At 38.5% G+C, this 27741-nt stretch overlaps 1 protein-coding gene across 3 annotated transcripts; it reads left to right on the top strand.

Moving 5' to 3' along the window:
• Positions 1 to 386: 386 nt before the first annotated feature.
• Positions 387 to 26570, top strand: LOC149290116 (ARF GTPase-activating protein GIT2-like). Of its 3 annotated transcripts, XM_089490106.1 has the most exons (20): positions 387 to 464; positions 2030 to 2163; positions 3341 to 3453; positions 3556 to 3661; positions 3863 to 3949; positions 4049 to 4179; positions 4708 to 4802; positions 4959 to 5004; positions 17660 to 17711; positions 17860 to 17932; positions 18797 to 18894; positions 19033 to 19144; positions 19274 to 19416; positions 21185 to 21334; positions 21820 to 22080; positions 22296 to 22378; positions 22480 to 22674; positions 24473 to 24536; positions 25626 to 25867; positions 26146 to 26570. In XM_089490106.1, the coding sequence occupies exons 1-19, from the start codon at positions 413 to 415 to the stop codon at positions 25836 to 25838; spliced, it is 2208 nt and encodes a 735-aa protein (XP_089346232.1). In that variant the 5' UTR covers positions 387 to 412; the 3' UTR covers positions 25839 to 25867; positions 26146 to 26570. The 3 variants fall into 3 exon arrangements, with proteins under 3 accessions (XP_089346232.1, XP_089346233.1, XP_089346231.1); XM_089490107.1 differs by having other exon boundaries at positions 21185 to 21289; positions 25626 to 26570; XM_089490105.1 differs by having other exon boundaries at positions 25626 to 26570.
• The last annotated feature ends 1171 nt before the right edge of the window (positions 26571 to 27741 follow it).

Raw genomic sequence — 27741 nt, 5'->3', positions numbered from 1 at the left:
ATTGGCCTTCCTGAGACAAAAATATAACTAAATAAACGAGAAAATAAAGCCTATGGTTGTTGGCCTTATTAGCGTTGTTACTATGAATTAAACGCTTTCCTGAGGTAAAAAATATAACTAAATACATAAGATAAGGAAGCCTATAGTCGTATGTTGGCCTTATTAGTGCTTTTAATATGAACCAATGCCATTTAATACAGTAATTGCTTAGCGAGAGAGATAGAGAGCGGGGACCTTCCGCTAAATCTGCCAGGAACCAAAATGGCCGCCGTTCTCATCCTTATAAAAAGCGAGAGACACGTCACTTACGCAAAGTGCGGGGAATGAGCGCTATTTGCGTACGCATGCGCAGACTGTTTTTCCTCTTTTTTTCTGTCTCTGAGAGCCTTGGTCCGGATTCGAATTCGGAGCCATGTCAAAGAGGCTCCGGAGCAGCGAGGTCTGCGCCGACTGCAGCGCCCCCGGTGAGCCTAAAACTTGGGGTCCAAAAATGGGTCAAGAGTGTCCCTGAGCATGTGCAGAGTGCCTCAATAACCAAAGCCTCCTCTTCCCAGTCTATGGGCCCCAAAGTGGTTCCCATACATTCCTCGACCCCTCCCTCCCCCTTCTTTACCCATTAATTGCTTCAAACCTTACTTATATATCTATATGTGTATCAATAATCAATAATCAATGTTATCTATCAACAGTCTATCATCTATCATACACCTGTCAATCATGTGTCATATGTCTGTCATCTATCTATTATCAGTCTATCTATCTATCATGTATAATTTGTCATCTATCTATTTTTGATCAGGCTATTTATAATCTATCACCAACGTATCAATAATCTATCATCAATATGTTATCTATCTATCTATCTATCCTCTATCCCTCTGTCATCCATCTATCATCAGCCTAGGAATAATCTATCATCTATATCTATGTTATCTATCAATCTATCATCTATCATAAGTCTATCAACCATCTATCTATCTATCTTCCTGTCTATCATCTATGTATCATCAGTCTATCATCTATCATAAGTCTGTCAATCATGTATCATCTGTCTGTCATCTATCTATTATCTATCTATCCATCCATATATCATCTATCATCAGACTATCAGACTATCTTCTGTGTTATCTATCTCTCTATCATATATCTACCTTAATTCTATCAATCATCTATCATCTGTCATCTATTCTCAATCTGTCATCTACCTATCATCAGCCTTTCAATAATCTATCATCTATGTTATCTATATCATCTATCATCAGACTATCAGCTATCAGCTATATATCATCAGTCTATCAGATAGATAGATAGATAGATAGATAGATAGATAGATGATCATCTATCTATCATCAGTGTATCATCTATCATAAGTCTGTGTGAATCATGTATCATCTGTCTGTCATGGTAGATTGACGATAGACAGATAGAGGGATAGATAACATAGATTATTGATAGGCTGATGATAAAGTGGTGATGGATAGAAGATAGATCGATAACAGATAGATTATCAGTCTATCTATCTTCTATCTATCTATCACCACTTCTATCCATCATCAGCCTATCAATAATCTATCATCCATGTTATTTATCCCTCTATCAACTATCACCAGTCGATCATCTGTCATAAGTCTATCAATCATCTATCTATCTATCTATCTATCTATCATCAGTCTTCTATCATAAGTCTATCTATCATCTATCCATCATCAGCCCATCAATAATCAGAAAATGGCATTTTGTCCCTTCCTCCGCTGGCCTCTTCGCAAGACGTGAAAACAGGAAACCCGCGCCGGAAATAGGGCCATTTCCTTTGCGAGGCGATTGAAAACCATGCAGGTTTACTTTTCCTTAAAGGAACAGCCTTCTTTAAAAAGATTTAAAAACTTTAAAAATCGCCATCACAAAACGGCGATTCGAAATTCGAAATTGCGCTGCAAAAACTGGAAAACCGGCGCATGGCGATAGCAGATACGACGTTGTTGCAATGTTGTCCTAAATCCATACTCCATTTTGTTTCCTTCTCTTCCAGACCCGCCCTGGGCGTCTGTCAACCGCGGCGTCCTGATTTGCGATGAATGCTGCAGCGTCCACCGGAGCCTCGGGCGCCATATTTCGCAAGTGCGCCACTTGAAGCACATGCCATGGCCGCCAACTCTGTTGCAGGTAATGGGCACTTCGCTAGCTGATGATAGTCTCTAGGTCATCTGGCGCAGTTTGGATAGACGTCAACCATAGAGTTGCGCTGGAGATTCCTAGAGAGGACACTTGTCTAGGCATTTGTAGGTCCTCCAGCATGACTCTATGATAGAGGACCATGGGTATATAAGAATAAGAAATATATGTATATGTGTGTGTGTGTGTATATATATATATATATATATATAAAATGTCTGTGTATTTATGTATATATGTATATGTACACACACACACATATATATATATATAGACACACACACATAAATGTAAATATATATAAATATATATACAATCATATAAATATGTGTATGTATGTATATATATATATATATGTGAGTATATGTATTTGTATATGTATTTATAAATATATATATATATATATATTTAAAATATTTAATTATATATATATATATGTATTTCTAAATATATTTTTGTAAATATTTTGAAAATATTTAGATATATATTTTCATACATACATATATATATATGAGTATTTTAAAATATTTAATTTATATATATGTATGTATATATATATATATGTTTAAATATTTATGTGTATGTATATGTAAATTTATATATGTAATATAATATATAAATTTATATAACACATATATATTTATACATATGTAAATATATATGTATGTACATATATTAATATATATCTATAACTATAAAAAATAAAAATATTTATAAAAATATAAATGTAGATGTGTATATATATATATATATATATAGTTGTTATATATAGTTATATATATATGGTTATATATAGTTTTATATATATATGTATATACACACACACACATATTTGTATATGTTTATATTTGTGGGTTTATAAAAATATTAATTTATATAGATATATGTATATATTTATATCTACGTTTGTGTGTTTATATGTATGTGTGTGTATTTATATGTATTTATATTTGTGTGTGCATATATATATATAAATGCAACTATATATAGTTACATATATAATTATATATGTTTATATTAATAGGTTTATATATGTTTGCGTGTATGTATGTATGTATAAACACACATACACACACATATATGTAGTGCATTTTATATACCAATCGGTCAACATTTTCTGCTCCGTGTGCATCAACGGCATTGTCTTTCCGCCAACTTTTTTCCGTAGATGGTGGAAACATTGTACAACAATGGCGCCAACTCGATCTGGGAACATTCGCTCCTCGACCCTGCGTCCGTCATGAGCGGACGCCGCAAGGCCAGCCCCCAGGACAAAGTCCAGTGAGTGTCAAGCATTTAATCCTCTCTGTCTGCCGCCATTTTGCGCCAAACCACGCACTTTTTATCCCAACGTACCTTACGCCTCTTCTCTTCCCATTCCAGCCCCAACAAGGTGGAGTTTATCCGCGCCAAATACCAGATGCTGGCCTTTGTCCATCGCCTTCCGTGCCGCGACGACGACAGCGTGACTGCCAAGGACCTCAGTAAGGTAGGGCCGCATTGTGGGTCTAATGGCGGCTGCGCGGCCTGATTCGCGCCCGAACAAAGGACAGGAGGAATGCCGTAACGAAGCGCTGTGGCGAACCCCTTAACCAAGCGTGAAGGGTGGAATGCTGTAACGAATGAGCAAGGGCGAGAAAACGCTGAAAGCGCTCTCTCTAACGAAACCATTTCTCGCTGCCGTTCGCAGCAACTCCATTCCAGCGTCCGGACGGGAAACCTGGAGACGTGTCTGCGGCTCCTCTCCCTCGGGGCACAAGCTAATTTCTTCCACCCGGTAAGAGCATCCCCTTCTTCGACACGAGTTTCGAACGTGCGGTGGGCGTCTTTACGCAAACACGCGCGAATACGCCCCTTTCTGTGCGTCTGTCCGTAGGAAAAAGGGAACACACCGCTCCATGTCGCCGCAAGGACGGGGCAAGTCTTACAAGCCGAGCTACTGGCAGTTTACGGCGCAGACCCCGGGACGCAAGACGCCAGCGGGAAGACGCCCATCGACTACGCAAAGTGAGCGGACTGCACTTTTGCATTAAGTCGGGGGACTGAAAGACCTAGAGATTCCTAGAGAGGACATTCTGCTAGGCCTTTGTAGCTCCTCCAGGGCAACTCTATGGTCACCTTTAACTAAAGGTGGCACTGAAAGGCCTAGAGATTCCTAGAGAGGATGCCCTGCTAGGCCTTTGTAGCTCCTCCAGCGCAGCTCTATGGTCAACCTTAACTAAAAGTGGCACTGAAAGGCCTAGAGATTCCTAGAGAGGACACTCTGCTAGGCCTTTGTAGCTCCTCCAGCGCAACTCTATGGTCAACCTTAACTAAAAGTGGCACTGAAAGGCCTAGAGATTCCTAGAGAGGACACTCTGCTAGGCCTTTGTAGCTCCTCCAGCGCAACTCTATGGTCAACCTTAACTAAAAGTGGCACTGAAAGGCCTAGAGATTCCTAGCAGAGTGTCCTCTCTAGGAATTTCTAGGTCCTCCAGCCAACGTCCAACAAACCACTGACCACAGACTTTCCGAACGTGTCTTTCTGTCTTCTAGGCAAGGAGGACACCACGAATTGGCCGAACGCCTTTTGGAGATCCAGTACGAACTCACTGACCGTCTGGCCTTCTACCTTTGCGGCAGGAAGCCAGGTAAGTGCGCACAGAACCATAGATTTGGAAGAGATCCCAATGTCCATGCAATCCAACCCCATTGCTGCCATGCAGGAATACATGGAATCATAGAGTTGGACGACTGTACTATTGTTTAGTTGGATGTGAGACGATAATATATTCTCTTTCTTTTAGATCACAAAAGCAGTCAACATTTCATCATTCCTCAAATGGCCGACAGGTAAGAAAATGGATTAAGCTCTTGGTTGTAATTTTGGGTATTAAATATAATTATTATCAATATAAATATTATCATTATTCATATTCATATTATTGATATTAACAATATTAATAATTATTGATATTAATAATTTTATTAATAAATTATTGTTAAATGGTAATTTATTAATTACAATTATTAATATTAATAATTATTGATATTAATAATATTAGTAATAATTATTAATGTCTAAATATAAATTATTAATATTTATTATTAATAATTAATAATTTATCATAACAATGTTTATGGTAACAATATTTATTATTTATATTTATTAATTATTATAATATATATAGTTATTAATGTCTCTAAAATATTATAAATAAATAATATATATTATACAATTATTAATGTCTTACAATATCAATTATTAATATTTTTATTATTAATAATTTATAACTTAAGGTAACAGTATTTATGGTGACAATATTTATTATTTATATTTATAGTTATTATTAATAAATTATTGACATTAATGAAGTTAATATTATCGATGTTGTTAATTTATTAATAATAATTAATAATTGATCGTAACGAGGTGCTGTGTTTTCCCCCTTTTAATGCTAAACCTTGGGAATTAATTAAGGCGGCTGTAAGTATACTCTTGGGTCATTTTATTTATTTATTTATTTATTTATTTATTTATTTTAAATTATGACTAACATTAAAAACAACATATAATGTATAACAAAGACAGACATAAAATGTGCTACATACACAAATTACACAAATCTACATCCTCATAGTTGTACATCTACATCAACTTATATTAGATCATAAACCAAATATTATATCAAGCTTATTACACTTCCAAGATGGTATTTACTCCTCTTGTTTCTCAGTTTCTCTTGTTTCCTGCCTCCTTATATTAACATCCATTAGGCAAAGATAAAAAAAGAAAGCTAATGTAACCAAGAAGAAAGGGTAAAAAAAGAAAAAAAATAGATACTAAGTATCATACATCTATTCCCTCTTCTCATTCTATTCTTGGAGAAGACAGATTATCTTGGGGGTCCCAACTACCACCTTTGTATTTTTCTATGTGTATCATTCAGGACATGATTTAGTAAATAGTGGATCTTCTTGTCTCACATTAATACTCAATATGAATAAGTTAATAAGCAGATAGCGCAATTACATATGTTTCTAACACTTTATTTTATTTTATTTATTTATTTAGGTATTTATATCCCGCCCTTCAGCCCTAATGGCTCTCAGGGCGGCTTACAATTATTGTTTTTAATCAGACAGTTCCCTGCCCTCAGGCTTACAATCTAAAAGACACGAAACAAAAGGAGAAGGGAATGGTGGAGGGAAAGGGGATGAGGTCCAGTGGTTCTTCTCTCCCTCTAAGGCCTGGACAAAGGCAGATGGATTGGAGGGAGGGCTCTTCCTTCTTCCAGGCTAGTCCTGATGGAGCTGGACTTGCCTGGCCAACTCCCTCTCAGGCCGGCAGATGGCAGTTGTGGAGGGCGGAGTCTCCTTCCTTCAGGCTTAGTCCTGATGGAGCTGGACTTGCCTGGCCAACTCCCTCTCAGGCCGGCAGATGGCAGTTGTGGAGGGCGGAGTCTCCTTCCTTCAGGCTTAGTCCTGATGGAGCTGGACTTGCCTGGCCAACTCCCTCTCAGGCCGGCAGATGGCAGTTGTGGAGGGCGGAGTCTCCTTCCTTCAGGCTTAGTCCTGATGGAGCTGGACTTGCCTGGCCAACTCCCTCTCAGGCCGGCAGATGGCAGTTGTGGAGGGCGAAGTCTCCTTCCTCTCACTTTACCTGTTTAATGTGTGTTTTTTCCTTACTCCTTTTTCTATATATTTCTTCAACACACAGCCACTCTTTTTCTCTTTCTTTTATCGCTTCTGCTTTGTTATTTTTCAATCAAGCAGTTAGTATGTCCAACTCCATCGCTTCAAATAGCTTATTAAGCCATTCCTCTTGCGTTGGGATTATAGATTTTTTCCAAGATTTGGCATATATAATTCTCGCTGACGTAACCATGTAAATGATTATTCTTTTATTTTTCCGCTCTACGACTTTATCTGTAAGCATGGCTGTCATATTTAGGAGGAAAAGGAAAGGGTCAAAGGGGATTGAAATCTGGAGGAATTCTGATATTGTGGAGTGGATACTCTTCCAGTATATAGAACCTAGACTACAATTCCACCACATGTGAAAGAAATTAGCATTAGGTTTCTGGCATTTCCAGCACATTGCATTTCCATTCTTATAAATTAAATTCAGCTTATTCGGTGATATGTACCAGTGATGAAACATTTTAAGAAAGTTTTCTTTGTAGAATCATAGAGTTGGAAGAGACCTCAAGGGCCATCCAGTCCAACCCCATTCTGCCATGCAGGAAATCCAAATCAAAGGATCCCCGACAGATGGCCATCCAGCCTCCGCTTAAAGACCTCCAAGGAGGGAGACTCCACTACACTTCGAGGGAGTGTGTTCCACTGTCGAACAGCCCTTACTGTCAGGAAGTTCCTCCTAATGTTGAGGTGGAATCTCTTTTCCTGGAGCTTGCATCCATTGTTCCAGGTCCTGTTCTCTGGAGCAGCAGAAAACAAGCTTGCTCCCTCCTCAATATCACATCCCTTCAAGTATTTAAACAGGGCTATCATATCACTTCTTAACCTTCTTTTCTCCAGGCTAAACATCCCCAGCTCCCTGAGTCCTTCCTCATAGGGCAAGGTTTCCAGACCCTTCACCATTTTAGTGGCCCTCCTTTGGACACGCTCCAGTTTCTCAATGTCCTTTTTGAATTGTGGCGCCCAGAACTGGACACAGTATTCCAGGTGGGGCCTGACCAGAGCAGAGTACAGTGGCACTATTACTTCTGTTGATCTAGAGACTATACTTTTATTGATGCAGCCTAAAATTGCATTGGCCTTTTTAGCTGTTGCATCGCACTGTTGACTCATGTTCAACTTGTGGTCTACCTGGACTCCTAGATCTCTTTCACATGTTGTCTCCTTAAGCCAGGTGTCCTCCATCCTATATCTGTGCATTTTATTTTTCTGCCTTAAGTGCAGTACCTTACATTTCTCCCTGTTGAAGTTCATTTTGTTAGCTGTGGCCCAGTTTTCTAGTCTGTTCAGGTCATTTTGAATCTTGATCCTGTCCTCTGGAGTATTAGCTATTCCTCCTAATTTGGTGTCATCTGCAAATTTGATAAGTATGCCCCCAATTTTGTCCTCCAAGTCATTGATAAAGATGTTGAATAGCACTGGGCCCAGGACAGAGCCCTGTGGGACCCCACTGGGCACTTCTGTCCAGGATGAAAAGGAGCCATTGTTGAGCACCCTTTGGCTTCGGCCAGTCAACCAGTTACAAATCCATGTAACAGTTGCCTTGTCTATCCCACATTTTATAAGCTTGTTTGCAAGAATATCGTAGGGATCTTTGTCAAAGGCCTTACTGAAATCAAGATATACTATATCCACAGCATTCCCTTCATCTACCAAGCTGGTAATTTTATCAAAGAAAGAGATCAGGTTTGTCTGGCATGACTTCTTTCTCTGAAACCCATGTTGACTTTTTGTGATTATGGCATTGCTTTCTAGATGTTCACAGACTCTTTGTTTAATGATCTGCTCTAGAATCTTTCCTGGTATCGATGTCAGACTAACTGGACGGTAATTGTTGGGATCCTCTTTCTTCCCCTCTTTGAAGATGGGGACAACGTTTGCCCTCCTCCAGTCTGCTGGCACTTCTCCTGTTCTCCAGGACTTCTCAAAGATTATTGGCAATGGCTCCGATATTACATTTGCCAGTTCTTTTAATACCCTTGGATGTAGTTCATCTGGTCCTCGAGACTTATATTCGTTTAGGTTAAACAGGTATTCCTGTACTATCTCTTTACTTATTCTGTGCTGAAATTCCCCTATTCTGTCCTCTGCTCCATTATCCTCAGGTTGAGCACCCTTTGCATTTTCTGAGAAGACTGAGGCAAAGAAGGTGTTGAGTAATTCTGCCTTTTCTCTGTCCTCTGTTAGGATTTTGCCATCTTCTGCACGCAGTGGCTCTTCTGTTTCCTTCTCCTTCCTTTTGCTGCAGACATATCCAAAAAAGCCCTTTTTGTTGTTCTTAACCTCTCTAGCAAGCCTGAGTTCATTCTGTGCTTTGGCTTTTCTGACTTTACCCCTATACATGCTTGCTATTTGTTTGAATTCCTCTGTGGTGATTTCCCCATTTTTCCATTTCTTATACATGTCCCTTTTTAATCTTAGCTCAGTTGAAAGTTCTTTAGTCATCCATCCTGGTTTCTTGAGACATCTCCCATTTTTCTTCCTCATTGGACCTGTTTGAAATTGTGCCTTCAGAATCTCCCTTTTAAGAAACTCCCATCCATCTTGAGCTCCCTTCTCTTTCAGTATTGTTGACCATGGGATCCCATTTAAGTTTACTAAAATCGGCTTTCCTAAAGTCTGGAATGCGTGTCTGACTCTGCCTGGCTTCTCCTTTCCATTGTATAACAAACTCCAGGAGAACATGGTCACTCCCACCTAAGGATCCCACCACTTGCACTCCATTAACTAGGTCATCCCTATTGGTTAGGATCAGATCCAAAATAGTTGACCCCCTTGTTGCCTCTTCCACCTTTTGGACCATGAAATTGTCTCCAAGGCAAGTGAGGAATTTGCTAGACCTTGAGGATTTGGCTGAGTTTGACTTCCAGCAAATATCAGGATAGTTGAAGTCGCCCATCACTACTACATCTCTCCTTTCTGAATGTGTGGTTGTCTGTTCTAGAAAGACATCATCCAATTCCTCAGTCTGACTTAGGGGTCTGTAGTAGACTCCCACCGTAACATCCTTGTTGTTTCCCTGTCCTTTAATTTTTATCCAGATGCTCTCCACCTGGCTTCCAGGATTGATGTCCTGGATCTCTTCACTGATGTAAATGTCCCTGACATATAGTGCTATTCCTCTTCCTTTCCTGTTTGGCCGGTTTCTCTTAAAAAGGTTATATCCTTCTATTTCTACATTCCAGTCATGAGACTCATCCCAACAGGTTTCAGTGAGGCCAATCATATCATATTTGCTTTGTTGCACTAGTATTTCGAGTTCATTTTGCTTATTTCCCATGCTTTGTGCATTAGTGTAGAGACATTTAAGACCATGTGTACCCTTTACTTGCTGCCTGTGCAAACATTTTTGCCTCCAACTGTTGGGTCCTTGCACTGTTTGCCTTGTTCCCTCTATGACAGTTTGACTATTTTCTCCAGCCTTTTTGCCTTCCAGAATACTGTCTCCCTCCCCCACATAATTCAGTTTAAAGCCCTCCTGATCAAATTCTTGAGACTACTGGCAAAAACGTTTTTGCCAACTGGCGTGAGATGCAACCCATCCCTTGCCAGAAGTCCCTCCTCATGGAACCGCAGCCCATGGGCCAAGAATCCAAATCACAAGGTAAACTTGTTGCTATCGTACCAGGTCTTTTCCCATGTTTCCAGCTCTATGGGTTTTCCTATCTCCACCGCCCACTTTAACATAGTATCTTTAATTGTTTCTTGTTCTAGTAATCTTCTATTTGTAACTTTATAAAATTTGGACATGTGACCTGGGTTATCATCAAAAAATATCTCATCAATTTCTAGTTTCCCTTTTATATTCAAATTTTCTTTATCTACCTTGCATCGTTCCCATAGTTGTCTATAGAGGTACCAGTCGTTCAATAATCTCTCTGATTTCATTTGTTGTATTGATTTGAATTCTCCTTTTTTATCTAAGAGATCTTTATAAGACAGCCAATGGGGAGAGGAGTATGTTTTAATTCTCTGGAATAATGCCTCCTGGCTGGAGATCCAGAGAGGTATCTGAGAATAAAACATTTCTTTGATTTTAACCCAAACCTTTAGCAATGAGTTCCTTATGAAGCGATATGAAAAAGCTCTGTTAGCTTTGATTTTGTTATATCACATAAACGCGTGGTATCCGAATTGTAACTGTGTACTTTCTATTACCAAAATCCTTTTGTTTCTGAGTCTAATCCATTCTTCAATCTAACATAAGCAAGATGTGAAATAATAAGCTTTAAGGTTTGGTAACGCACATCCACCTCTTAGTGTTTCCTCTGTTAAAATTTTCCATTTTATTCTTGCCTTTCGGCCATTCCAGAGAAATTTGGATAACTCTTTTTGCCAACTGTCTAGATACTGCATATGGGATATAATTGGCAAATTCTGAAATAAAAAGTTAAATCTCGGTAGTATATTCATTTTGATCACCACGGTTTTCCCCAAGAACGATAGTTTAAGCTTTGACCATTTTTCCAGATCAGTTTTAATTTTTTTAAAGGCCACAATATAATTATTATTGAAGAGATCGACATTTCTCTTAGTTATGGTGATCCCAAGATATTTAGCTTTCCTTTCAATTTTGTAGCCCGATTTTTCTTTTAAAAGTTTTTCCTCATTATCTGACATATTTTTAGTTATTATGATTGTTTTTTCTTCATTAATCTTAAATCCTGAGTAGAGGCCGTATTCTTGTATGTTTTTTAAATGGGCTATGCTAGAAATTGGATCTTCCAAGTATAAGATAATATCGTCCGCAAAGGCTCTTAATTTAAAACATTGATCCTGTATTTCAACTCCTTTGATTGTTTGGTCTGATCTTATTTGTTTATTCAGAACCTCCAGAGTTAAAATAAACAGCAGGGGAGACAGGGGGCAGCCTTGTCTTGTTCCTCTTTCGATGTAGATATCCTTTGTCCTTTCATTATTAACTATAATTTGAGCTCTCTGTTCTGTGTATATTGTCTTAATCCATTTCAAGAAAGTGTCTCCTGCTTCGATTTTTTGTAAAGTTCCGAATATAAAAGGCCAGATGACTCTGTCAAATGCTTTTTCAGCATCTAACAGGATCATGGCCAGCTTTTTTCCGCTATGACATTCAAAATATTCAACTATATCGATCGTATTTCTTATGTTATCTCTCATCTGCCTTTTCGGCAGAAAGCCGCACTGATCTTCATGTATTGTACGATTTAAAATTCCTTTAAGCCTTTCTGCCAAAATTAGAGTAAAGATCTTCTAGTCAGTTTTGAGCAGTGAGATAGGTCTATAGTTTTTTGGTTCATATCTTTCCTTGTTTTCTTTGGGTATTAGTGTAATATAAGCAGTTTTCCAAGAGTTGGGGATGCCATGTATTTTAATATCATTTAATGTATCTTTCAAAGGGTGTATTAATAACTCTTCTAGTTGTTTATAATATACCGCTGGTAATCCGTCTGGTCCAGGTGTTTTGTTTGGTCATAGTTTTTTAATTGCCTTTGATATCTTTGAGATAGTGAAATCCTTATTTAGATTATTTTTTTCTGTTTCACTTAGTTTAAATAATTTTTGTTTGTCTAAGTATTTTACTAGCCTTTCTCTATCTTTTTCTTCCTCAACATCGCTTTGTATAAGTCTTGGAAAAATTGTCTAAAGTTTCCCTTGATTCCATTTAGTTCCGTTATTCTTTTACCTTTATTTTTCAATTCAAGGATTATTCTTTCTCCTTCTCGTTTCCTCAGTTTATTCGCTAATAATTTTCCGGGCTTGTTTCCAGTTTCAAAATGTGTTTGTTTAATTTTCTTCATCTTCTTTTCTATTTCTTTCAATGTTAAGAGTCTCAACTGATGTTGTAGCTCTTCGACTTCATGTTTTAATTTTTTCTCCTGTTCTCTTCCAGTCTCTTTCTTTAATTATTAATTTTTCTGTTATCATTTTTTCTTCTTCTAATTCCTTTCTTTTTATCTTGGATTGAATCTTGATAAATATCCCTCTAATTACTGCTTTGCTTGCATCCCACATGATTTTATTTGTTATCCCTTCTGTTCTATTTTCACTGAAATATAGTTTTAATACCTTTTTGATCTGATTCTTAGTTTCTTCTTTATTTAATAAAGCATTCTGCAGTTTCCAGTTGCTTTGAAATTTTCTTTCATGTAATTTTAATAAAATCGGATTATGGTCAGAGATTCTTTTTGGAAGTATTTCCGTATCCAAGATCTGGTTAGCTAGATTTTTTGTAGTGAGGAAAAGGTCAATTCGGAAAAAGGAATTGTGGCATTCTGAATAAAAAGCAAATCCTTGATCTTTGTTATGTTTATATCTCCATGCATCAATAAGTATGTAGTCTTCCATCAATTCAAAAAAGGTGAGAGGCAATTTCCCTTGATTCATTCGTATTTTTTTTCCTGTATTTGACTTCCTCTCTTGTTTTGGTTCTATGACCGCATTGAAATCTCCCAAGAGAAGAATATTTGTGTATTCAGTATTTTTTAATTGTTCATGTAGTGATGAGTAGTATTTATTCTGATTATTCGTGGGAGCATAGATCCCTACTACCAAAAGTGTTCTGTTTTGGGTTTTAATTTCCACAGCAATATACGCACCATCCTTGTCTTTAAAGATCTCTCTCGTTTGATATTTTCTGTTTACATATATTGAAACACCTCCTTTTCTCTTCTCGGTTAATGAGGTAAAACATTGTCCTAATTTAGGGTTCCTGATATATCTATTATCTTTCTCCTTTATCTTTATTTCTTGTATGCAGGATATATCACATTTTATTTTTTCTAGATAATGGAACACAATGCTTCTTTTATATTTTGAATTAATTCCCTTGACATTCTAAGAGAGGATCTTCATCTCGTTACTTCTTTTTTATTATTGTTGTTATTGTTATTGTTGTTGTTATTGTTCCACTCCTTCCACCCTTTTCTAGTTTTCCCCTTTTAATTAATTTTTTATTAAGTTGTATCTTTATTTAAATTTTCTTTTCTTTTTTTAAATAGATCTTTACACGTAATTGGCCAGCGAGGAAAAAAGAGGAAAAGAAAAAAAATAGAAAAATAAAAAGGAAAGATAAACCAATGCAAGGGTTGGTTTAGCTTAAAGGCTTGATTCGTGGGTTTCCTTTCTGTATCTCACAGATCCAATAGTAGCTCAGAGTCTTTCTCTTTTTGAGATACTAAAATTCTGATGGGTTCTTCTTCGTTCTCTTCTCTAGGAATATCTCTTTCTTCTTCTTTCCTTTCACCTTCTTCTTTCCCTTTTCCTTCTTCTTTTCTATTAAAGGGTTCTTCCACACTACCTTTCTTATTGCTTCTTTTGTTATTTCTATTCCGCCATTCTCTTTTGTGGTGTATGTTATCTCTTTTTCCTTCTTCTCTATCCTTGTACTTTTCCCTTAGTCTTTTTTCTTCTTCAGATGCTTTTTCTTCGTTATCAATTTTAAATCTTTTTTGGTTATGAAAGAAGGTAAGTCCCTCGATTCTCTCCCATTTATAATTGATTATAAATATTATTCAATATTTGTGTCAGCGGTTTGTATTTATTTCTTGCAGCCAATATCTGAGGAGGCAAGTCTTTGAATATTTTAGTTTCATTTCCCTCAATAAATAGCTTAGTGTTCTAGTTTTTCTGTATAATTAAATCTCTAAGTTTAGTCCAAACTAGACAGACTACTACGTCATGTGGAATCTTTTTTTCACCAGCCTGTGTTGAGTTCACCCTAAATATTTTATCGATTTCCATTTCCATTATATTTTCCGTTAGTCCCAGATATTTTGCCAGATCAGGGAGGATCCTTTCTGTGAGATCTTCATTATTTTTCTCTTGGATCCCTCTGATCTTGATGCATCTGTCCCGGTAATAAAGTTCATTATTCAAATCTTGATTTTGTTGCTGTTCCTGTTTATCAGTGATTTTTTGGGGATATATCTTCTAGGTCTTTAGTTCGTTCTTTTATTTCTTGCACCTCCTTCTGGGTGTTTTTGATTTCTGTAGTCATCTTTTCCATTTTTTTCCTGTATATATCCAATTCTTTCTTAAAATCTTTCCTCATTTCAATTCTGACCTCTTTGATCTCCTCTCTTACTTCTTGAACTGATTCTCTCAGGTCGTCCTTGATTTCCTGACGCAGATCTTTCATTTTTTGACGCATTTTGCGAATTTCATCTAGAATGTGTACTGTTGGGTCTATTACTTTAATGGTGCCTTCAAATGAGCCTCTTCTCTGTACACTCTGACTTGTGTTTTGTACCTTCCTATTAGAAGCCATTTTATCCAATTTTTCCACCTTCTTGTTTAACAATCCAAAGGGAAAAGATAAATAATAATAATGTATATTAAGCCGTAAACAAATAGATACAGATAGTATACTTTCTTATTCTTGGGTCAATGTTGTTATATGCTGATGATATTGTTTTGATTTCGGTCACCTTAATTGGAATGCGCAGACTCTTAAAGAAGCTAAATGAATACTGTACAAAGGAAACATTAATAGTCAATCACTCTAAAACCAAAGTTGTGGTTTTTGGTAAAAAAAAAACCTTCATCAGTGGAATTTTGAGGCAAAATCTATTGATCAACAATCCTATTACAACTACTTGGGTTTAAGATTTCAATCTAATTTGTCATAGAAAACTCATTTTGTTGCTACTAAGCTAAAATCATCCCTCTCTATAAATTCTCTGTTGAAATTTCATAGACTACAAGGAGGTCACTTAGTAGCACCTACTATCGAGGTTTATCAAAGAAAAATTGTTCCCCAGTTACTATATGGAGCAGAAATTTGGGGATACAACAGTGTCTCAAATTTAGAAATTGTTCAGAACTTATTTCTAAGATCCCTGTTGGCTGTCCCTAAGTGTATCCCTGTTTCTTTTCTGAGAGCAGAAACAGGCCAATCTACTCTTCTAGCTGCTACACATACTGCCCTTGCCTTCTACTGGTTAAAGTTGTTATCCATGAGTGAGTGATACTAGGCTCCCCAAAAAATGTTTTTCAGAACAAATATCTCTTAATTCTCCAAACTCCTGGGTATCTATAGTTAGAACAATATTACAGAGCTATGAGATTAACGTGGACTCACTTCCAAATTATGCCACCCGTAGAGTCAAGCAACTGATTAAAGAGAAAATTTATCTTGCCTCCAAATGGGCCGATCTTCTTTCACTTTCGAGCTCTTCTTTTTCTCTTTGGTACCCATTGTACAAGACTTCATTTGGGTTAGAGTATTACTTTGTTAATCTTACTCTGGCCCCTGCTAGAAAAGCATTTACTGCTCTAAGATTCCAATGTATGCCTTCTGCCTATTTGACGGGCAGATATAACAACACTCCTGTCCATTTAAGACTATGTATCTGCAAAACTGGGGAAGTGGAGAATATAGAACATTACCTTCTACATTGCCCTCTGTATATATCTCCTAGACAAAGGTTTCTTGATTGTATTTTGAAATCCCTTTCCGGGAGATCTTGCTTTCAGCAGACTTGTGTCTTTTTGGCTGGCAATAATGCATTTGTTACTTCTATGGTAGCAAAATTTGGTTTAGCTGCTAGCAAGATTAGAATTAGCTTTCTTGATGGGAATGATGGCTAGTTTTATGGTGATATTATTTTATCTTTTATGATGTATTATTGGCCTTTTGTTGATGCAACTTTACCATGTTGTTTTTGGTGATTTTTATGCTTTTTTTTAAACTCTGTTTTTGTATTTACTGTTTGGATATATTTTATATTGTGACAGCTTTTAGCTTTTAACAATAAATAAAAAAAATTCTACTATTCTTGGGTCATTTTGTTTAATCTGATAATATTGATATTATCTCCCTTGTTTTATTATTTTATTATCATTATTAATATCAATGTAATAATGATACTAATAATATTGGAATTCATATTAAACTTGAATACTTTCAAATTCCATTATTATTATTAATATTATTATTGATATTAAAATATTACATTATATATAATGTATTATATATTAAAACAGATTATATTAAAATTATCAAATAAATATCAAATAAATTATATTAAAATTATATATTATATATTAAAATAAATAAATAAATATTGATATATATTTATATCAACATAATAATAATATCAAAATCATTATTATTAGTGTTATTAATATTATTAAAACTTTATAAAGAGCTGTATGCTTTGATTTGGATTTCCTGCATGGCAGGGGGTTGGACTGGATGGCCCTAGTGGTCTCTTCCAACTCTATGATTCTATGATTCTATGATTCTATGTAGGTTTCACATATTTAACAACGAATAGCGTTTAATTAAATAATGCTTATTTGTTTATTTATTTGATGCCAAATTAAAAATTCAATTAATTTGTTTTTTAATTAAAAAGACCTTGAGACATTTAAAAACGGAAGTTGTTTCGTATTCATTAAGCCCAGCGGTAAATCTGTAATTAATTAATTGATTAATTAATTTAAATAAATGTAATTTATCAATTAATTAAAATTAATTAATTAATTAATTAATTAAAATAAATTTAAATAAATGAAATAAATTTAATTAATTGAAATAAATTTAATTAATTTATTAAGATAAATTAATTGATTTATTTTAACTAAATAATTAAAATTTATTTTAATTAATTAAATAATATAAATTGATTTACAGAATTTATTTAATTAAATTTATTTATTTAAATAATTAAAATAATTCAATTAATGAATTAAATTATTTTACTTAAATAAATAAATAAATTTAATTAATTATATAAATTCTGTAATTAATCAATATTAAATAATTTTGCGCACAAAGATTATATATATAGTGACCGCTCCTTCTTCTTCTCCTCCTTTTCCTTAGCAGTTTAGATGTGTCCGAATTGGCCAAAGCAGCGAAGAAGAAGCTCCAGTCGGTGAGTCAAAATGTCTGCCTGGCTGGAGGACCTAGAGATTCCTAGAGAGGACGCTTCTCTATTATCCTTCGCTCGCCGTTTAATCCCTCTTCCTTTCTAGCTATCTTTCCACCGCCACCATCTTGTTTTTCTTCTCCTCCTTCTTTAGCTGAGCAACCATCTTTTTGAAGAACTCGCCATGGACATTTACGACGAGGTCGACAGGCGCGAGACGGACGCAGGTGAGTCCTCGCCGCGGGCCTCTCTAGGATACATATGTGCGCGCACACACACACACACACACACACACACAGTTCGTCCTCCATATTTACAGCTTTAATTGATATGTTCTCTCTAGGTCCTGCAGCGTAACTCTACTAGCTGTTGACCATAGAGTTGTGCTGGAGGACCCAGAGATTCCTAGAGAGGACACTTCTCTAGGCGTTTGTAGGTCCTCTGGTATTATTCTATAGCCAGACACTGACCATAGAGTCTATGGCCAGAGTCTATAGCCAGACATTGAGCATAGAGTTGTGCTGGAGGACCTAGACATTCCTAGAGAGGACACTTCTCTAGGCATTTGTAGCTCCACTAGTATTATTCTGTAGCCAGACATTGACCATAGAGTCTATGGCCAGAGTCTATACTCAGACGCTGACCATTGAGTTGTGCTGCAGGACCTAGAGATTCCTAGAGAAGACACTTTTCTAGGCATTTGTAGCTCCACTAGTATTATTCTGTAGCCAGACATTGACCATAGAGTCTATGGCCAGAGTCTATACTCAGACGCTGACCATTGAGTTGTGCTGCAGGACCTAGAGATTCCTAGAGACGACACTTTTCTAGGCATTTGTTTTTCCTCTAGTATTATTCTGTAGCCAGACATTGACCATAGAGTCTATGGCCAGAGTCTATACTCAGACGCTGACCATAGAGTTGGCTGGAGGACCGAGAGATTTCTAGAGGACACTTGTATACCCATTTTAAAGCCCTCCAGCGCAATTCTGTGGGCAAATTCTGATTTGTGTTGACCATAGAGTTTGCGCGCGTGCCGTAATGTTGCAACCGCGTCCGTCTCTGACCTCGTTTCTGTTTCCGTTGCGCAGTCTGGCTGGCCACCCAGAACCACAGCGCTTTGGTCACGGAGACCACGGTCGTCCCTTTCCTCCCGGTCAACCCAGAATACTCCTCAACACGCAACCAGGTAAGGTGAATGGTGCCGGCGCAATTCCCACGTGGAACGCATAGACGTAGCTTGGAATCACGTCGGTGTCTAGCGCCGCAGCGTGGGCTTGCATCGAGTTCGTGGGATTTCGTACCACTCTTTTTTGTCCTTTTCAAGGGGAGGCAGAAGCTGGCGCGGTTTAATGCCCACGAATTCGCCACTCTGGTCATCGACATCCTGGGCGACGCCAAGCGGAGGCAGCAGGGCAACCCTGTCCCGAGTTCGAAAGGTACGTAATACATATTAATAAATCTAACGTTCAAAGAACCTTATATATATATATATGTATTATATATATATATATATATAATCCGTAAAGCGTAAAATGGCGGCGCATTGCGCGGTTTCCCCCCCGCAGAAAATGTGGAACTGATCCTGAAGTCGATCAAAAGCCAGCAGAGTACAGGGAGCCAGGATAATGACCAGCCGGATTACGACAGTGTCGCCTCCGACGAAGATGCCGATCCGGACGCCGGTGCGGTCAAGGCGCCGCGGCAGAAGGTGAGGCTACGCAGGACTCTATGATCTTTGTTAGTCCCTTCCGATTCTAGGATCCTATGTACCTGCATGGCAGAGGTCCCTTCTAATCAGAGTTCTATGTATTCCTGCATGGCAGAGGTCCCTTCTAACCAGAGGTCTGTGTATTCCTGCATGGCAGAGGTCCCTTCTCACTAGAGTTCTATGTATTCCTGCATGGCAGAGGTCCCTTCTCACTAAAGTTCAATGTATTCCTGCATGGCAGAGGTCCCTTCTAACCAGAGTTCTATGGATTCCTGCATGGCAGAGGTCCCTTCTCACTAGAGTTCTATGTATTCCTGCATGGCAGAGGTCCCTTCTCACTAGAGTTCTATGTATTCCTGCATGGCAGAGGTCCCTTCTAACCAGAGTTCTATGGATTCCTGCATGGCAGAGGTCCCTTCTCACCAGAGATCTATGTATTCCTGCATGGCAGAGGTCCCTTCTCACCAGAGATCTATGTATTCCTGCATGGCAGAGGTCCCTTCTAACCAGAGTTCTATGTATTCCTGCATGGCAGAGGTCCCTTCTCACTAGCGTTCTATGAATTCCTGCATAGCAGAGGTCCCTTCTCACCAGAGATCTATGTATTCCTGCAAGGCAGAGGTCCCTTCTAACCAGAGTTCTATGTATTCCTGCATGGCAGAGGTCCCTTCTCACTAGAGTTCTATGTATTCCTGCATGACAGAGGTCCCTTCTAACCAGCGTTATATGTATCCCTGCATGGCAGAGATCCCTTCTAACCAGAGTTCTATGTATTCCTGCATGGCAGAGGTCCCTTTTAACCAGAGTTCTATGTATTCCTGCATGGCAGAGGTCCCTTCTCACTAGAGTTCTATGTATTCCTGCATGGCAGAGGTCCCTTCTAAGCAGCGTTATATGTATTCCTGCATGGCAGAGATCCCTTCTAACCAGAGTTCTATGTATTCCTGCATGGCAGAGGTCCCTTCTAACCACAGTTCTATGTATTCCTGCATGGCAGAGGTCCCTTCTAACCAGGGTTCTATGTATTCCTGCATGACAGAGGTCCCTTCTCACTAGAGTTCTATGTATTCCTGCATGGCAGAGGTCCCTTCTAAGCAGCGTTATATGTATTCCTGCATGGCAGAGATCCCTTCTAACCAGAGTTCTATGTATTCCTGCATGGCAGAGGTCCCTTCTAACCACAGTTCTATGTATTCCTGCATGGCAGAGGTCCCTTCTAACCAGGGTTCTATGTATTCCTGCATGACAGAGGTCCCTTCTAACCAGAGTTCTATGCCAGGGGTAGGCAAGCTGCGGCCCGGTGAGGCCTTGGGACCGGCCCCAGCCCGGTCCTGCCACTGATTGCCGCCGGGGCCTTTGGCGTCTCGTGCGAGGGGCATGGTGGGGCAATTGTCTATAGAAGCCTCAGAAACATGCATTTATCTTAATAATTTTTAAAAATCAGCAAATTTTTTCACGTGTCCTCCATTTTTTATTTAAAAAGTGCCCTCCATTTGAAAATTTTGTCCTACATTTGTCCTGGTTTATTTATTTATTTGTTTTTTAAAAAAAACATTTAATTATTTATTTTTTGGCTTCGGCCCCCCAGTTGTCTGAGGGACAGCAACCCGGCCCCCGGCTCAAAAGGGTTGCCTACCCCTGTTCTATGCATTCCTGAATGGCAGAAGTCCCTTCTAACCAGAGTTCTATTCATTCCTGCATGGCAGAAGTGGGATTGTATGGACCTTGGGGTTCCCCTTCCACCTCTATGATCGTTTATCCGTTCTAGAGCCTGGATGCAGACTTGTCCGATGGACCGGTCACTGCGCAGGAGTACCTCCAAGTGAGGAACGCGCTGACCGCCTCGGAGGCGAAGATCCAGCAGCTCATGAAGGTGAACGTCAACCTGAGCGATGAACTGAAGATCATGCAGAAGAAGGTAGTATGGCAGCCACCGGCGCGGTCCCTTCGGCGTCCGCCTCCCTCCCTCATGCCCACCACCCCCGTGTCGGGAAAGTCCGAGAACCAAGATGGCGAGGAAGGGGACTTTGGTCCTCCAGGTGTTTCGGATCCGACTCCCAGAATTCCTGTGTATTGCCTTGGCTGGCTGAGGCCTCTGGGAGTTGTAGTCCTAACCAACATAGAGTTGCACTGGGAGATTCTTAGAGAGGACACTCCACTAGGCCTTTGTAGCTCCTCCAGCGCAACAATATGGTCAATATCTGGCAGATGTTGACCATAGAGTTGCACTAGAGATCCCTAGAGAGGCCTTTGTAGCTCCTCCAGTGCAACTCTATGGACAATGCTTGGTGGCTATTGACCATAGAGTTGCCCTGGAGGACGTAGGGATTCTTAGAGTGGCCTTTGAGGCTCCTCCATTGCAACTCTATGGTACATGTCTTTAATTAAACTTTCTTTCCGTAGCTCCAGACGCTGCAGAGCGAAAACATGAACCTGCGCCGCCAGGTGACGAGCGGCACCTACCCAGTGTCCCCCGTGTCAGAATACCCAGGCGCCAGTGGCCATGTTTCCTTGATCCGGCGTCCCTCCGCCCGCTGTGGCGGCGGCGGCGGCAGCAACCGTGCGATGTCCATGTACGAAACCGGGTCAGCCCAGAAGGCCTACTTGCTCCTCGACGCCGAAGAGACGTTTGTCGCATCACTGCTCCAGCCCTTCCCTCCGCACGTGAGTTCGAAGGCCTCTCTAGGAATCTCCAGGGCAACTCTGTGGTCAAAATCAGCCATTATTTGACTATAAACTCATCCTGCAGTACCTACAAATGCTTCTCTAGGAATGTCCAGGTCCTCCAGTGCAACTCTATGGTTTCCCGACGGCACCGACCCGCTTAGAAAGCGTATTAAGGACGTAGTAAGTAACTTATGATTGTGATTCCCTTCTAGGCGACGAAACTAGAAAAGCAGAGCAGTTTGCAGGAGGGGGATTACGACAACGCGGTCCCCACGCCGGATATGGACGAAAAGGGGTAAAAAAGGCGCGCTTCCTCTTCCGTTACACGTCGCTTTACTAATGTATGTCGATTGGCGGCCATACTCCCTAACCGTGGTGTTTGCGTCCCTTTTTCAGGCTCGGACGGAAACCCCGCCAGCGTGGCGGTGCCTTCCGCCACGGGGAAGGGTCCCTCTCCGAGGGCAAGAACCCCGACGCCGTCTTCGCCGGCGCCGGCCTCCCCGGCACAGAGGACGTCATACGGAAAACCGAGCAGATCACGAAGAACATCCAGGAACTGCTGCGGGCCGCGCAGGAGAACAAGCATGACAGGTGAGGCGCGAATACGGCGCCAAGGTTCGAACGCGCCACAATGGGGACGCATGGTGGTCGGCCTGTGCGCATCTTGTAAATGCGTGGAGGACCTAGATGGTCCTAGAGTGGCCTTCGCTGACCGTTCGCCTCCGCTGACCTTTCGCCATCGCTTACTCATTGTAACTCATTGTAAGCCTCTCTAGGAATCTCTAGGTCCTCCAGCGCAACTCTATGGTCAATATCGTTTCTTTTTTTTTCTTCCTTCCTTCCTTCCTTCCTTCCTCCCCCTTTCCTTCCTTTGTTTCCCCGTCCTCCTCACTCTTTCTTCTTCCGGGAAAGGGCCGCCGTGCCCAAAATCCGGTGCTGTTTCGGTACCCTGACGCCGACACCGCTGACCTTCCGTCCGCCAGACGCCGTGTCCTGGTACTCCGGCCTCTGCCCCTGCCTTCCAGGCACTGTGGACCCTTCTTTCTCTCTTTCTCGGCTTGCACCCCCTTCCCACCTTTTTGTGAAAAGCGCGCCGCTGCGAGGCTTAGGACACTCGCTGTTATGCAAGGAAGATTCGCGCCGCTTTCGAAGATGGTTTCACTGGGACCTGAGTTTTCGTATTTGGGAGACCTCCTTGCGTAACGGGTCGCGATCCCCTCTTCCTCCGCATCTTCCCATGCGTCTTGGCGATGGATGCTGACTTTCGCTTGCGCTTTGAGCTTGGCGTGGAAAACGGTGCAGGGCTGACGGACTTAAAATGGTGGAAGGCTGGCTTGCTTCGCCCTTGCCTAACCTACCCTGACCGAGGCCCGAACACTATGGCCAGCTTCTGGCAGAGGTTGACCATAGAGTTGGGCTGGAGGACCTAGGGATTCCTAGAGAGGACATTTCTAAAAGAGATTGACCATAGAGTTTGGCTTGGAGGACCAAGGGATTCCTAGAGAGGACACTTCTGAAAGAGATTGGCCATAGAGTTTGGCTTGGAGGACTTAGTGATTCCTAGAGAGGACATTTCTGAAAGAGATTGACCATAGAATTTGGCTTGGAGGACCCAGGGATTCCTAAAGAGGACACTTCCGGAAGAAATTGACCATAGAGTTTGGCTTGGAGGACTTAGGGATTCCTAGAGAGGACACTTCTGAAAGAGATTGACCATAGAGTTTGGCTTGGAGGACCTAGGAATTCCTAGAGAGGACACTTCTGAAAGAGAGTGACCATAGAGTTTGGCTTGGAGGACCTAGGAATTCCTAGAGAGGACACTTCTGAAAGAGATTGACCATAGAGTTTGGCTTGGAGGACCTAGGAATTCCTAGAGAGGCCCCTCCGAAAGTGATTGACCATAGAGTTTGGCTTGGAGGACCAAGGGATTCCTAGAGAGGGTACTTCTGAAAGACATTGACCGTAGAGTTTGGCTTGGAGGACCTAGGGATTCCTAGAGATGACACTTCTCTAGGCATTTGTAGGTCATCTAGCATGACTCTATGGTCAGCTTCTGGCTCATGTTGACTATAGAGTTGAGCTGGAGGACCTAGGGATTCTTAGACAGGACACCTCTCTAGGCATTTGTTGGTCCTCCGCTGTAATTCTTTCAACTCTATAATTTAATTAGACTCCTCTCCCTCACATTCTTTCTTGCGACGCCCCGAGCTTGTGCGCAAAATGCACAATTAACCCTCTTGGTCTCACCGCGCAGCCGTTAACGTTTTGGCCGCGACGCGCACAAGGACTAATAAACGCATTGTTCTCAGCGCCTGGATCGACTAACACCCGTTTGCGGATCTCTTCGCCACCGTTCAATAACGCCACGCTCATCTTCCTTTCCTCGCAGCTATGTCCCGTGTTCGGAAAGGATCCACGTGGCAGTGACCGAGATGGCGGTGCTTTTCCCGAAAGTGAGTCTCCGAAGAAGCCGCGACGGCGTTCCCAGCATCCAGCGCAACTCTATGGTCAACCTCAGCCGGGTGTTGGTTATAGAATCATGCTGGAGGACCTACAAATGCCTAGACAGGTTCTTTCTCTAGGGAACTCTAGGTCCTCCAGTGCAACTCTATGCCAGAATCTGACCATAGAGTCATGCTGGAGGACCTTCAAATACCTAGAGAAGTGTTTAATTGTTATTTCGTTTATTATTCATTATTTTATTTAATTATTTAATTTAATTATTTATAATTTATTTTATTATATTATTTGATGATTTAATTTATTATTTAATTTATTATTATTTATTGTTTTATTTAATTATTTAATGTAACGGTTTATTGTTTAACGTAATTATTAGTTAATTTAACGATTCATTATTTTATTTAATAATTTCTTTATTATTTATTATTTTATTTAATGATTAAACGATTAAATGATTTAATTTATTATTTAATTTACTATTTATTATGTTTCTTAACAATTTATTTAATTTGTTATCAGTTAAATATTCAATTTAATTATTTATTTAATTTAACCATTATTTAATTTATTATTTATTGTTTAAATATGTTTTATTTTCTTTATAATTTATTTAATTTAACGATTTTTCTTTATAATTTATTATTTAATTTAATGATTTATTTTATTTTTAATTTATTATTTAATTTAACGATTTATATTATAATTTATTATTTAATTTAACGATTTATTTTATTTATAATTTACTGTTTAATATAACCATTTAATTGTTTAATTTAATGATACATAATTTAAATAATTTATATTTTATTTATTATTCATAAAGGTAATACATTTATTATTTATTTGGTTATTGATTATTAATTTATTAATTATTAATTAGTTGTTATTTAATTATTAAATTTATTAATTAAATTTTGAATTAATTTAATTTTAAATTATTTAAATCATTAAATTAAAAAATGTAAATTAAATTTATTAATTTAAATTAAATTATTTAATTTAATCATTTAATTTTATTATTTTAATTAATTAATTAATTAATTAACGATATAATTTTCTTTCCTGTTCTCTTTCCCAAGAAGCCCAAGTCGGAGCTGGTCCGCACCTCGCTGCGCCTTCTGACTGCCAGCGCCTTCCGCCTTCACTCGGAGTGCGCAAAAGCCCTGCCGCCGGACGCTGTCCCTACAGCCGACGTCCAGCTGGTCACCCAGCAGGTCATCCAGTGCGCTTACGACATCGCCAAGGCCGCCAAGCAGCTGGTCACCATCACCACCAAAGAGAACACCAACTGAAGGACGTGTCGGAAACGGCGGCGTCTTTCGTAAGTGGTCGCCTTCCGACGCAAAGCTGGACGCGTTTTTTTTAAATTGTGTGCATTCACGTGTGTGTGTTTTTATAGCGATATTTAAGGTTGCGCGCGTTACGAGTTTTGTTTTTTAAAGGAACTTCAGTATTAATTTTTATCTCGCATGTTTTCGGGTTTTTTTCTGTAGAAAAAGCATGAAATAATGGACTATATATATATATATATATATATATATATAATTAGTCCCAGTATTTCACGTAACCCACTGCCTTATTCCGTGGTTTTATTTTTAGCATGCGTTTTAATTGGAAAGGTATCCTGCACAAATCCGGCGCGGTTGGAAAAAAACATAGCGGCGAAAGCGAACCTGCGTTATGGCTGCCATACTTCGCCTTTAATCCCGTATTTGGTCTCCACAAAGAGTTATTTAGTTATTACTGGGTTCCCTCCATGTTCATTGCACTTAGGAGGCCCGCGAACGTGGGAAAAACCGCGCGAATAACGGAACAACCATAGAGAACACCCCTCTAGGAATCTCCGGCGCAACTCTATGGTCAATACCTGCTTTTCTGTGGGACCTTTTAGGCCATCGCGGAGGGATTTAATCACCGCTTTCTTACGTAGAAACTGCGCTCATTCGAAGAAAATATATTATTATTTAATAATAATAATAATAAATAAGAAGAATGAGAATTCCCAGATTATAGTAATACTTTAATGTATTAATAACAATAAAAATACTATTATATTAAAATTATAATATTTTTATTAAATAATGATAATCAGAATAGTAATATTTTATTATTATAATAAAACAGTTATTATTGTTATTATATTAAAATATTATAATATACAGTTATTATACTGAAATATTATATTTTAATGTAATAATAATCAAATATTAAAATATAATTTTAATATTATACTATTATTATATTAAAATTGTTTTAATTAACTAAATAATAGTAATAGTAATATAGTCCTCATATTATAGTAATATTTTAATAATAGTATCATTATTATATTAAAATTATATTTTAATATTTCATTATTATTATATTAAAATATATTTCAATATAATAATAGTATACTATAATATTTTAATATAATAATAACATAATCCCCAATTCTCGTTTTAATATATTTTATTATTATATTAAAATTATAATATTTTAATGTGTTATTACTATTATATTAATATTATAATCTTTTAATGTAACTATAAAAATACTATTATTATTATATTAAAATTATAATATAATAATAATCATATACAGTGGTACCCCGGGATACGAATGCGCCGCCTTACGAAATTTCCGGGTTACGAAAAAAATCCTATTAAAAAAACTGTTCCGCGTTACGAAAGTTTTTTCGGGTTACGAAAAAACTTTTGGTGCTTTTCGGCGCTATTTCGCACGAAATCGCGGCTTTTCCCCATTAGCGCCTATGGCAATTCGGCTTGCGAAAGCCTTCCGGGTTACGAAAGCGGCAGCGGAACGAATTAATTTCGTAACCCGGGGGACCACTGTAATCCCCAAATATAATAGATATAATAATAATACTTATTTTTATTATTATATTAAAATAATATTAAAATAATATTTTAATATATTGTTGTTATTATTATTAATATTATTAAAACATTATTATAATCCGGGGATTCTGGAGATCAATATCCTCTTATTAATTATAAATCAATTAATAATCAATTTTCAATTATCTCATAGGAAGGGATTTGCGTTAAAGTTTGCATTTTATTCTCTATTTTTTATTATTTATATATTAATCTATAAGGTTTTTTTAAAGTGCCATAATATTGATCGGATTGATAATATTGATAATATCGATAATATTGTCATTATCTATCTTTTTCTAAAAGAAAGTATTGT

This window comes from Sceloporus occidentalis, unplaced genomic scaffold (genome assembly GCF_023333645.1).
Source record: "Sceloporus occidentalis isolate IW3139 unplaced genomic scaffold, rSceOcc1.0.p SCAF_41, whole genome shotgun sequence".
In the NCBI taxonomy this organism is placed as follows: domain Eukaryota; kingdom Metazoa; phylum Chordata; class Lepidosauria; order Squamata; family Phrynosomatidae; genus Sceloporus; species Sceloporus occidentalis.
The sequence above is the reverse complement of the archived record's forward strand: the minus strand, read 5'-3'. Positions and strand labels throughout refer to the sequence as shown.

Coding starts and splice junctions, on each gene's coding strand:
- LOC149290116 (XM_089490106.1), top strand. CDS start 413: ATGTCAAAGAGGCTCCGGAGCAGCGAGGTCTGCGCCGACTGCAGCGCC. Junction 2,164..3,340: donor GGCCGCCAACTCTGTTGCAG/GTAATGGGCACT, acceptor TTTTTTCCGTAG/ATGGTGGAAACATTGTACAA. Junction 17,933..18,796: donor CAGGCGCGAGACGGACGCAG/GTGAGTCCTCGC, acceptor TCCGTTGCGCAG/TCTGGCTGGCCACCCAGAAC.